This window comes from Theobroma umbraticum, unplaced genomic scaffold (assembly GCF_002168275.2).
Source record: "Theobroma umbraticum cultivar Fairchild unplaced genomic scaffold, ASM216827v3 scaffold_204.0, whole genome shotgun sequence".
In the NCBI taxonomy this organism is placed as follows: Eukaryota; Viridiplantae; Streptophyta; class Magnoliopsida; order Malvales; family Malvaceae; genus Theobroma; species Theobroma umbraticum.
The window spans coordinates 6,906,535-6,919,624 of NW_018397267.1; the positions used below are offsets into that span (position 1 = coordinate 6,906,535).

The following is a 13,090-nucleotide window of genomic DNA, read 5'->3' on the forward strand; positions in this document are numbered from 1 at the left end:
TTACAATGCCGCTGCATCATACATGTAAATAAAACATTAAATCCTTTAAAAACTTCTTTCTTCAAATTATAGCAATAATATCAAAGTTTAAAGTTGATATTAAAAAATTGGATTTTCAAGTGGAGAGTAGCATATATGTAAACTTTAATTTTTGAATGATTCAAACACGTATTTAATTATTAGTTTTGTGTTAAGAAAAAAGATTTTGTATCTTTAATAGTCATGGATTTGATCGTGACTTATAAGTAATGTATGAATGCTTCCCCTACAAGATGCCTGTTCTCGAAAGACAAAACCGTGAGAGCAAGTTTTGAAGCATATACAATATCTCAAAGGCCAGGCATGGTTCAACGATCCTCACATCAATAGATAGCTCCGCCTAGGAGAAATCCATACTGGCCCTTGAAAAAGCACAATCCACCTTTAATTAGGGGGCTAATGGTGAGGGAGAAAGATCTCATATTTTTAATAACCAAGAATTGGGTCATGCCTTATAAGTAAGCTTACCCTTTTCCTAACTAGATGTCTTTTCTCTAAAGACAAACCAATAAGATAAGCTTCAAATCGAATAATACCTCGTAGCATGGTGTAGTCTAACAATCCTTGCTTAGCAGATGCTGCAATTTGCGGAAGTGGAACCCATACCCACTCTTAAAGAATACATAGTCGAACCGTGATTGGAGGGCTAGTGTTGAGGGAGAAAATCCCACAAGCTGAGTACCCGACTTTCGATTTTGTTATTAAGATATAAACTCAAATTATTTAATTAGAATTAAAGAAATCAAGCACTTATATATTATTGGGTACTCTCAAAAATCAAAATTTACTTAAAACTCATAAAGAGGATAGTATATGTATAAATAATAATAATAATAATAAAAGATGGCATATGTTGAGACCAGTAAAGGCCCAAAGTTTATTGACCATGGTGTATGGAGATGCATGCGAGTAGCAAATGATGTGATCGACAAGCATGGTTGGAGTCAAAGGCCGAAGCTCCTTTTGCATATATAAGCCAAGCCAGTAGTCACCCTCTTCCATGGGAACACTGCTTGCTTTCCTTCACGTGGCCCGGCCAACGAGAAATTTAATCCAACAATAGCTTTTAAGTTTGTTTGCAGTGGGTAGACTCGCCATTCTGGCAAATGCCTTTTATTACTACCACATACATTTCAATAGATTTGATATATATATATATATATATATATAAAGAAAAAGTTAATGTTGTGGACTCTGGAGTCTGGGTTAATTTTTTTTGTCTAACCACCCACAGCTCATAGACATCACTAAATCAGATATTAAATGTTGACGCGCTACCGACTTTGGAAAACAAATGTGATCATCTCAGTTGAAAATGAAGCTCGATTATGACATTGACCTCGTGAAAAACAAACAAAAAGTTCACTAGAAAACGACAAACAAGCGTGGGCAGCAAAACTAAAAAGCCCCTTTTAGGGCCACGGGATTTGAATGAGAGCCACAAGTACAATCAGTTTGCAACCCCAACCCCAGTTTCTGGCCTTTTTCTTCTCAATTTTCAGCCATGCCCGTGACAGCAGTAAAAATGAACCAAAAAAACCAATGAAAATTGGTGTTTCTAATGCTATGCTTGGCTATTTATAGGCAAGTATTTGCATCAAGGCAATTAATTAGAGGTGGCAAGTTGTTGGTAATGGGCTGCTACTCAATTTATGAGGTGAAGACTGCAATTGGGCTGCTGCTGTGTTTTCTATGGCTAATGTGTGTTGCTCCATTGAGACGGAGCCTAGAACATTGAACCAAGGGCAACTCAGCCATGCCATGGTAATCTTGATTAACTGCTTTCATTTCTTTCCATTTTATTTTGTATCTTCTTACTCTTGCTTCTTTTTTTTCTACTTCTGCTTAGATATGATATTGGTGATCACTACTTTAATACAGCATCACTGTTCATACTTTGATCAAAACAGAATCTAAGAGGAAGATTGAGAGATTTCGATACAAATTAAATATTCTTGCATATGATTAATCCATCAACAGAATTACATGATTCACTGGAAATACTGAACCAACAAAGGATGAATGTGTACTAATTCCTAATTAGCTGATAGGAAAACAAAAGACTTCTGCACTAGCTAGCTAGGCTTGATGAGGCTAATGTTCTGAAGAGTATGCCAAATGTGAAACAAAGTTAAAAAAACAAAAGAAATTTCCAATTGTGTTAAGAGGGGCACCTTTAGTTTGATAGTCGGTGGCTTGTGGTCTACCCCCCTCACATATATGATGATCTCATTTGTAATAAGATGGAAAGACATTCCTTTATACAAGCAGTCTAATCAATAATACTTAATATATAGTTCTAGTTGAAAGCAAGAAGAAGACCAGTAGAGAGATAATTATCTAGTTAATGTAGCCTGACCACTGTTTTCCTTATCATCTATGTAGGAAATGGCTGCTGATGTAGCTCAGAAGCTGGAACCAAGAGAAGCTTCCGCCATATTCATTGAGGTTTGCTTGAGAAAATAGACAAACTAATTAAGGCCCTATTATGTGTACCTAAACCAAGTTGTAGACTTAGTTGATTTGTGAAAGATGGTGTTGAATTGGTTGTTGCAGGGATTGATATCAGCTACTGAAATAAAGGAGGTGGAACTGGCAGATAAAGAGAAGGAAGTTGAATGCAACCAAAGGGCTCAAGTTACAGAAAGACCTTGCCAATGTTCATGCGACAACATGGAATCCCCAGACACGAACAATATTCTAAACAATCTCAAGGAGCCTGTTACTGCCCCTTTCTGAGTGATGGATCCTTGGTCCTAGGATGCTTCTTATTTGTATTGGTTTTCTTTTGTGCATTACTATCAGTAATGACTATGTTGTTAATAATGGGCTTATCATGTCTATATCATGGTCTTGGGCTATTACTGGACTGCATGCTAATGAGGTTATTTTGGACCTGATAAACTGTTTTCGTCGTACTAATAAAAATGTGTAATTTTCTCATTAGTCAATCAAAACTATCAATATTTAAATTTAGAATTTTTTTATTATCAAAATAAATAAGTTAATCTATTGAATTAAAAATTAATCAATAACTATTATAATTATATATGATTTTTAATCGGATTAAAAAGAAACAGTAATTTTTTCATTCGTCCTCAAAAAATTATCAATATTCGAATAATAAATAAATTAATCGATTGAATTAATCTTTATTGATAAAAGTTAAAAGATAATTATTATACATGAATTTTCTATTTTGGTAATGGTAGATTTTTTGTTTTAATAAAAATTTGTTATGTAATTCATATGAGAGATTGAATAGCTGAAAGTAAAAAAAAAAAAGTTAAGAAATTAATTTGGTTTTGGAAAAGAATTTATGGTAATCAGTCTCAAATAAATGGAAAGATAATTTAGACATTCTTTTTTCCATAAACTTATTTTTGGAATGATTAAAAAGAAAATAAAATTCATTATCTTGAAAATTAAAAAAAAAAGGAAAAAAACAAACAAGTATCTTAAATGACGAAAACAACCTTAAATGCCCTTAGAAAATAAGGACATTTTACGTCAACTTAAGCGGACTCAAAATCAAAACACAACATTTGAAATTTGGATCCAGGGTTTAGGGTTCCAAATTTAAGCGGACATTTTCCTTTACCGTTCTTGAGAAGAGCTTCGTTCTTCAGCTTTTCAATTTGGAGGGAAAATCCCAACTGAGCTCAACTCAAAGGTACTCTCTCTCTCTCTCTCTCTGAGTTTAATGTTGAATTTTGTTTATTTATTTATAATGCCAATGGAATGCTTTGCGAAGGGAACCGAAATGCAAAACGGTTTGGTTTCCGAGAAAGAGGAATTAAAGAAAAGAAAAGTCGTTAAGCTATTGATTGTTCTGGTATTCTCTTTTAAACTTTTAACAGAAATCAACCAAAAGGAAAATGAACAACGTTTTTAATCTTAGTTTTCTTTCTTGCTCTTTTGTTTTTGCGAAAAAGAATGAAGCTTTAGTTAACTAGTATATTTCTTATATTTTATTTATTATGACTTATATATTTGTTTCTTTTCATTTTCTTGGCAACAAAAGGTGGTAGAAAGTGTAAAGTTATTAGTTGTTGTTTAATATCCTGTTGATATATCTTAAATTTGCTAGTAGTTGAGTTTACTGAAATTTAATGTTTTATGGGTTAGTTAAGTTGGTACATCAAGTTTTAGTAAAGCTAATGAGTTGATATGTATACAGGACTCTTTATTCAGTGCTCATCTTTGGAAAGAAATGAGCACCACGGTTCATAGAACTCCCAAATCAGGGAGACAATCATTGTTTTTCCAAGACTTGGCATCACCAGTCTCTGCCCGGAGAGGGAAATTTTCTAGTCCAGGTCAAGCAGCGGCTGTATCAGCTTTATGGCATGAGAATTTTGGAGGTTCAGATCTTCCGCCTCCTCCTATGTTCACCCTGGAGGATCGTTCAGATTTTTCTCCTAAATCTGGGATCCTGGATTATCCTATGTCTCCTGAAATCAAGTCAGACCCAAGAACTCCAGTCCGAACATCTGGACGTGACTTCTCAACTCCAGCGAAGAGCAAGTCAGAGGCTAGCACTTCTTTTTCTGTACTAAGTGGCCAGCAGAATCAGCAGAGCCCAACGAGTTTGAGTTGGTGGTCATCCACAAAGGCAAGTGGCAGTGAGCAGGATGACAAGGGAAAGGGTTCTCCTGTTGAGGGTGTGGTTCAGCCTGGTGCTTTGATCACACTTCCACCTCCAAGGGAAGTTGCTAGGCCAGAAATACAAAGGAATTCCATACCTGCAGGAAATTTGGATGAGGAAGAATGGGTTACTGTTTATGGGTATGCTACATACTTTCATGTTCTACTTATTGATATGTCTGTCTTATCTTTTAGCAATCAGTTGTCTTTTATCTGTGATATTGGTGCCTTATTTTAGTGGATTAACTTTTGCTTTTATTATTTCACTAGTCACTTCTCTGTGTTTAAGGTCCTTTTTTATCCTTTCCAAATTTCATATTTTTACCAGTTTATGTCAGGTTAAAACAGAATATTTGGACCTTATTTGCTTAAATATTTTAAGAAATTGGTAGTATGGTTTTTTCTAATTTGTTTGTGGGCAAAAACAAACACATCTCTCTTGGTTTCTTTCACCTGGTGGTTACTGTTGTCTGATCCACTATCTGCAATCTGTAATCTTCTGATAACTCATCAGTGATTTTCAATGTGTAACCTTCTGATAACTCACCAGTGATTTTAACTTGTTCCCTCCTCAATGATTACATCCTTCTCTCTATGTTTGTCTGTTTAGTAAAACAAAATGTAATGTAACTGAACTTTTGGGTTATACTCATGGTGTGACCTTGCTCTTATATGTATGCAAGATCTGTGACTTTAATATTGGCTTTCTTTCCAGATTTTCACCTGCTGATACAAATTTAGTTTTGCGAGAGTTTGAAAAGTGTGGTGTGATATTGAAACATGTTCCTGGTCCAAGGGATGCTAACTGGATGCACATTCTATATCAGGTCAATCTTCTCTCCAATCCTATCCTATCTGTTCATGTTCTTTTGTGATGAGTATTAATGTGCTTTGGTTCATATTTGTAGATTTGTGTTCATATCTTTTTGTTTATTTATTGCTTGCTATCCTTGCTTGCTAAATAGTTTGTAATCCTAATGAAGATAAGAAAAGGTAATCCAGTTGGAGATTAAATAAAAGTAGTTGACTGAAAAATTAGTTAAAAAAATTGATGTTTTTGATAACCATGATCTGGTAACCTTTCTGAGTTGTAATGCATTGGTTTAATTATAAAACCTATATCACCTTCCTTTTTCAAGGTGGATCCGTACAGGCTAAAAATCTTAATGGATTTTGCTGAATCCCAAACCTGGTAGAACTTTTGCTTGATGGGTAGGCTGTGATCTCTTCTTCTGATATATATTGTTTGAGTTAAGTGGCTTCTAAAGTGTGGATTTGGACATCTTGGCTTGTGTTATCCCTTTTGGCCCAATGGCTGATTCCTCTTTTGTAGTTTCTGAAATATGTGCAGTGTTGTACCATTGTATATGAAAGTTTTTGATGATTAGCTGAATCAAAAGTAAATGTATTGGTTTTTTTATTGTCTCGAAGAAATCGTAAATGCTGATGTTAAAACCAATACATGGCAATGGTTGCTTTTATATTCGGTGCAGAATCGATCTGATGCTCAGAGGGCTCTCGGCAAGAATGGAATGCAAATTAATGGAGTACTGATTGTTGGTGTGAAGCCAGTGGATCCAATGCAACGCCAGGCTTTAGATGAAAGATTGAATAATCAGGGATTCATGACTTTACCCCCGGCATCAAGTAGATCATCAGAGCTGAACAATTTCCGACCATCTCGCCCTTACTATCTTCAAAATGGCAATACCAATGCACGACAGTCAGGAGGTGCTATTGCAAACCCTACAAAATCACTAGGGTTGAAAGTCATGGAGTTCTTGTTTGGATATTAGGTACAGCTGTTTCAGTCACCCCCCTGCCCTTGTGCTATTTCATTATACGTGTGACAGTGTTCGTTCCAGATATTCATACAGAGGATGGAGTGTTCCAGTCTACTGAGGGTTTCAGTATATCATCGGCTTAAATCAGCAATTTCCCTTGCAGTGGGAAGTGTTGCATTTTTATTTGTAATTGCAATTGTATAAGACTGCAGAGTTTGAACTAAAAATGTCATAAATTCTTTTCTGTGGGATTAACAAGTATGCCAGCCACCATTCATAGTGTGATGAGCTCTAACTCGGTTTACTTTCATACAATCGTCTCTACTCAAAAGATCTAGATGACTACTGACTACATGAGAAGTTCACTTTAATTAAAATTAATTAATTACTATTATTGGTTGTAAATATGTTAAACAAAATCCTTTTTCAATTGAATTGGATAGAATAGGCAGGAAGGAATAGAATAGTTATTATATGAGAATAGAATGAAGTGGGAATAAAATAAAAAATTATTATTTTGTTTGGTACGACAAATGAAACAAGACAGAAATAATTATTATGAGTTATTACAGTATTTGATTGGTAATAATAATTTTAGAATAAAAAATAAAAAGATAAAAATATTTTTTATTATTTATGATTATTTATTTTTATTAGATTTTTTAAATATTAATAATTTAGAATTTAATTAAAATATTAATAATTAATTATTAAAATATTAATATTTTATTTATAATTTAGTCATTAATATATTAAAATATTAATATTTTATTTAATTTAAATATTGTTATGATAAATTATTTTTATTTTATTTTATTTTTAAATATTAATAATTAATTAATTATTTAAAATATTAATAATTTAATCATTAATCTTTTAAAATATTAATATTTATTTAATTTAAATATTATTATGATTAATTTTTATTTTATTTCTTTTTATTTTATTTTTAAATATTAACAATTGGTAATTTATTTAAAATATTAATAATTGATGATTTAATTATTAATATTTTATATATAATTTAAATGATATTATGTTTATTTATTTTTAATTTATTTTTTAAATAGGAATAATTTATAAGTTATTTTATTAATAATTTATAATTTAAATATTAATATTTTATTTATAATTTAATTTTTATTATTTTAAACTATTAATATTTTATTTATAATTTAATATTAATATGCTAAAATATTAATATTTATTAAAAGTTGGAATTAAAGGAGAGGAAGAGGAGAGAAAAAAATATTTTATATAAATAGAGTTGTAATTTTTCAAACTTGTAAAAGGTATTTTGGTTTTTATGATTTTTTGAGTTTATTCCTCAAACTATGGAATAGCTAATACCATGAGAGAGGATGGTATTAACTATTCTTTAATTTTGGAAGATTTTGAAGAATAGCCATTCCTATGGAATGGCTATTCCTTGGACTATTTCTCAACCAATTAAAGGAATCAAAATTCCTTGGGAATAAGCCATTCCCCCAACCAAGTATGCTATAAGGGTGTCTTTGGCTTGGCGGAAGGATTAAAGTGAGAATGGAATGATTATTTTGTAAAAATAGAATAAAAGATAAATAATTATTATTGAGTTTGATTCATGAGAAAGAAATAGGATAAAAATTGTTATTATAAATTATTTTAATGTTTGGTTAAGAGGAATAATTTTAAAAATAGTTAAAGAATAAATGATAAAGGATAAAAATATTATTTATTATAATATTTAACTTTTAAATTAAAATATTTATAATTAAAATATTAATTTCATTATTTATTTTTAAAATATTAAAATATAAAAAATTTATAATTAAAATTTTAATTTAATATTTAAATTTAAAATATTAACTTTTTATAATGTATAATTAAAACTTAAACCTTTTTATTTTAAATTCATTTTAATTTTTTTATTTTTATATTTTCAATTTATTTTACTTTAGGAAGAAAAGGAGAGAGGTAGTTGGGTAAAGAAAGAAAGAAATTGCAAAAAATGAACAAAATGTATTTTATATAATGTAGTAGTTCTTTAAATTAGTGAAAGATATTTTTGTTCATTAATGTTTTTTACTCTATTCCTTACTTTTTGGAATAGTTAATACCAAGGGGCTTTGTTATTAGCTATGCCATCATCTCTCTAAATGTCCAACCAAATAAAGTGTTAAAGGAGGATGAGGAATAGAGAGGAAATGGTTATTCCATTCCATCAAACATGCTATAAGTTCAAAAATTATATTTTAATATTCATTCTTGAACCTCAAAACAAATTTTAATTTAATGCAAAATCTAACTTTAGTATTTACTCTGGATTAATTTAGTTTAATCTAAGTTCATGATTAATAATTTTGGTTAGTGAGCCTTAGGAGGTAGGATTTTATCTTTCAATGGTCCTTTTTGGGACAAAACATATAGAAGAGATATATACCATCATATAGAATAACGAATAGTATAATTAGATGAATTTTTTAAATTAATCAAATTATAGAATTTTTTTTTGAAAGATTTTAAAAAATATTGATATTATTGAATAGTGTATTGAATATAAATTTAACATTATCTTACATGAAAATAGGTTATCCATGTAAACATATTCATCAGCATACTTTATTTGATAGCCTTATATTTTGTAATATATATACAAGATGTGGATGCTCCAACTATTACCCCAATTGCCTCATACTTTGTAACATATATACAAGATGTAATGCTACTACTATGATACAGTGCAGTGGTAGGAGAATCCTACATCCCATGTTTGTTTGATTTGTTAGCTTTGGAATCCTAAAAATCTCCTCACCAAAACTGAGTGCCAGTCCATCCTCAAAGGAAGGAGAATGAGCAACAACACTGAAATGAAGAAATTTTATTATCATGTGATTTAATGCTCTATGCCTCTTTATCTTATATAATGACATGTGATTATCTGTGCATCATCAAACGTTACGTATGCCACTTTCTATCGGAATTTGCTCCACTCACTTGCACGCTTTAGGCTCGTTAATGTCATATTTATCGTAAAATTTGTCCTAATTTTGAATCTTAAACTTAATCACGTTATGCACTCAATCAAGTTCAAATTGTTATATTATTCGGGAATTTGATATTGTTACATTTCAGATAACATGTTTTAAAATTTTTTTAATTTATTTAGAAAAATTTAAATATTTTTTTTTTATTATATTTAGTTAAATTTTTATATATTTTTTAATTAAATAAATTTTTATAATTAATTATCATTAAATGACTGTCTCAGTCCAGCAGTATCATTGGAGGATTCATCATTTCCCATACGGCCATATCCAAAATATTAGCTCATATAGGAGTCAGGAAAATTAATTACTAGTGTATTAGAATTTATTTTCACGAAGCCTGAAAGCCCGAAACTCGACTGACGTGTGCACGAACCTTTCCAGCAACTGTGGCACAAATTTTACGAAGAATGACGATAGCTAGGGCTACTTCAAATATCCATTTATCTGTGAAACAAGTTTTATGAGCTGGCTTTGTTAGTCAGTGAATGGAAATTAAAGCTTAACGTATTATTTAATACCTCTTTCCTTAGACACATTAATTACATCCATTTTTTTTAAGTTTAAAGCTTCGATCCCTACAATGACAAGCCATATTGATAAGTTTCCTCGCAAAGGAATAGTAGGAACCAAATAGGAGTCCTGCCTACCAATCTCATTGATTCTGCCACTGTGTAGTCACGGGGCATTGTTCGTGAACTCCTATTTATAGCCACGTGTCTCTTTGGAACGAGGCTATAATCCTATTTGGAACCCTGAGTTCTGGCTTATAAATGATTATGCATTATATATATTTAAGAAGTAGATGATAGTCTTAACAATACGTACTTTGTAACCATTGAGAGAAGAATTCTACATGGTTATATATGTTTAAACCCTCCATAACGGAAGAGAGGAGAGCAGTGTGACTCTGACCAAACAAAGCCTCGATTACTGTTGTTGACGCTAAAATATACGCCCCGCTTGCCCTTCTAAAGGCCCCTCCTCATCTCCACTTTGTTCCATCTACTGAGAGTTGAGACTCTCGAGAGACACCGCAACAATAACAAAGCATATAACCCAAATCCCAGAAAGAGTCACGGATCCAGATATGAGGATGAATGGCCACAAGACACCGCCGCCTCCACCGCCATCTACACTGCCGGTGCAGCTGATGGAGGCAAAGGTGTTGGCGGAGAATGGACAAAGTGAACCCCGCGTGGGGTTGTTCAATGCAGGGTTAGGGTCCAAGACTGGTGTCTGGACTAGAGGGGATGTGGTACTGGTGACACTCAGGCTGTTGTGCATGGCTGCTTCCTTGACGGCCATGTTGTTCATGGTCACAGCCCGTCAAGTTAGCACTGCTTCCTTCTACGGGTTCCAGCTGCAGCTCCACTCAAAGTGGTCTTTCTCTTACTCCTTCGAGTAAGTATTCAAAACCTTGCTACTTCTTCTTCCTAGATCGAAATTACTTTCATGACCTTACTGTTCCTCCATGGTCCATGCTTCTCTTAGCTCTGGTATATGGTTTTTAATTTTTGGTATGGTGTAGAGTACTTTTTTTGTTTGGCTGCTGAGAAAGTGAAGGAAAATGAAAAGAAAGTGGAGCTAACCTAATGGGGTCCTGTTTAGTGTGTGACGGTTTGATCTTTGGGTCAATTCTGTCGTCTTCTTCATTTCATTTGTTCTCTACCCCATATTGTCTCACCGACCAAGGGGATAAAAATTGGTTATACTACTTATTAATTACTCGTTTGTTATTGACAGGGATGTTCTTGTTTTCTTGTGTTATACATAGGATTTGTTTAAGACTTAATAATGGTTGCAATGCTGGGGGTAATTAGTATAAATAATTTTGGTGCTTGTCTATTTGTGCATAGTTTTAGAATATCAAAACATGCAGTGTAGGAACCAAACTCAATTAAGAAAGAATAATTGTTTTGTGTGTCATAAAAACATGTTAAAACATTTCTTTTGCTACTTAGATGTCCTGACTTTCCAACCAAACAGAGCACAACAGAGTGTTCATGATACTAAATTGGCATTTTTATTGACTAAAAACCCTTAAATTGCGGTATTTTTATGGGGTAAAGTGGGGAGTTTTGTTTGTTAGCTATTGCCTATTGAGTAGCAACAAAGTTTGGAGAACCTGTGTCTCTCTCCTCTGGTTTCATGGGTTTTGAGGGAACAGAATGAGACCCGTGAATATTAATTTTCCACTTTAATATCTACTTTATTTGTTTATATCCTTTGTTTCTTTGTAAACTTTTCTGGGTCTTGACATTTTGGAGTAAGCTCTCCTATTTTGTCCTCCAGTTTCTTCATGACAAGTCAGTTATCAGACTACATTTCCAGGGCATGGAAAGTGCTGAAGTTTGACTTGCATGACTATTGACTAATATTTGTTAATAAATTCTGTGTTCATTGGGTGATGGAACAGATATCTTGTTGGAGTTACAGCAGCTGCTGCGGGTTACTCCTTGCTGCAATCACTCATTGGCGGGTCAAGGCTGCTGAGAAAGTCTCCAGTGATTCCTTCAAGGAATCAAGCCTGGCTTACTTTTGCTGGGGATCAGGTAATGTGATTCCCACCATGAGAATTTGGCACGCATCTATCTTCCACTTGGCTGGTGCTCTGTTGACTCGCAAGTTTTGCAGATTTTGGCGTATGCAATGATGAGTGCGGGATCAGCAGCATCAGGGGTAACCAACCTGAATCGAACAGGGATCCGACATACGGCTCTACCTAATTTTTGTAAGTCTTTGGGTAGCTTCTGCGATCATGTTGCGGTCTCAATAGCCATCACTTTCTTCAGCTGTGTCTTGTACGCTGCCTCTGCTGTTCAGGATGTAATTTGGCTCTCCAAGCACTGAATTTTTCATGATCTCCCCAGTCCCCAGTCCACCACTCCTTTCTCTTAGTTACATATGTAGTATCTTCTTATCCTATAATGGTGGCTTCTTAGAAATACGTACTTTTATTTACTTAGCTAGTTTTGTTGATGGAATCTTGGTATTGCAAGACAGCCAGCGGTGTTTGTAAAAAGGAAAGACGGCCTTGCTACTTTGCCATGCTAAGGCGTCTAAGTTGACTAACCATCCTTTGAGGACAAGCTTCTCGGGTTTACCCGACCCATGTTCTACCTCTATTTAATTTGGGCATCTCATTGGATGGAAAATATAGTATATTTATGAAATTTTGTTCATCAAAATGCATATAAATTATGAGCTAGATTGGAGTAATGGAGTCGTAGGTTTCTACTTTGGAGCCATTATAGCACCAAACAGGAGCTTGTTATTAACTAGTATGTCTCATGTTAATCCAGGATTGTTACAGATAACCGCACCGAAACTAAAGATAATTCTTGTGGGGGATGCTTTTCTATCGTAGTTTGGTGAGCGTGAGCTTTGCTCTCAGTGATCAAGTTCCTCTGACTCAGTACTTGGGTGCCTCGTTCTTAAAAAAGGAGTCGTACCTAGCCTACGAGTACAAGGCCATTGACTCAAAATGGACGCGCCCTCGTTTTCCAAAGGGCAGTTAATGGCCTTTTGCAAATACAAGGAATGATGCCCAACCTCGCAAAGACAAAAATCATCTCCTTTATTGCGACAATT

At 33.3% G+C, this 13,090-nt stretch overlaps 3 protein-coding genes across 4 annotated transcripts; all 3 read left to right on the top strand.

The window, feature by feature from the left end:
* Positions 1-1,665: 1,665 nt before the first annotated feature.
* Positions 1,666-2,934, top strand: LOC110424741 (uncharacterized). 2 transcript variants are annotated; one of them, XM_021439396.1, is made up of 3 exons: positions 1,666-1,803; positions 2,425-2,487; positions 2,572-2,934. In XM_021439396.1, the coding sequence occupies exons 1-3, from the start codon at positions 1,732-1,734 to the stop codon at positions 2,776-2,778; spliced, it is 342 nt and encodes a 113-aa protein (XP_021295071.1). In that variant the 5' UTR covers positions 1,666-1,731; the 3' UTR covers positions 2,779-2,934. The 2 variants fall into 2 exon arrangements, with proteins under 2 accessions (XP_021295071.1, XP_021295072.1); XM_021439397.1 differs by having other exon boundaries at positions 2,596-2,934.
* A 637-nt stretch (positions 2,935-3,571) lies between these two features.
* LOC110424171 (mitotic phosphoprotein N' end (MPPN) family protein) lies at positions 3,572-6,752 on the top strand. The gene is made up of 4 exons (XM_021438689.1): positions 3,572-3,712; positions 4,220-4,827; positions 5,402-5,513; positions 6,180-6,752. Exons 2-4 carry the CDS (start codon positions 4,253-4,255, stop codon positions 6,480-6,482), a joined length of 990 nt encoding a protein of 329 aa, XP_021294364.1. The 5' UTR covers positions 3,572-3,712; positions 4,220-4,252; the 3' UTR covers positions 6,483-6,752.
* A 3,576-nt stretch (positions 6,753-10,328) lies between these two features.
* LOC110424533 (CASP-like protein 3A2) lies at positions 10,329-12,705 on the top strand. Its single transcript, XM_021439127.2, has 3 exons — positions 10,329-10,900; positions 11,916-12,051; positions 12,134-12,705. The coding sequence occupies exons 1-3, from the start codon at positions 10,587-10,589 to the stop codon at positions 12,347-12,349; spliced, it is 666 nt and encodes a 221-aa protein (XP_021294802.1). The 5' UTR covers positions 10,329-10,586; the 3' UTR covers positions 12,350-12,705.
* The last annotated feature ends 385 nt before the right edge of the window (positions 12,706-13,090 follow it).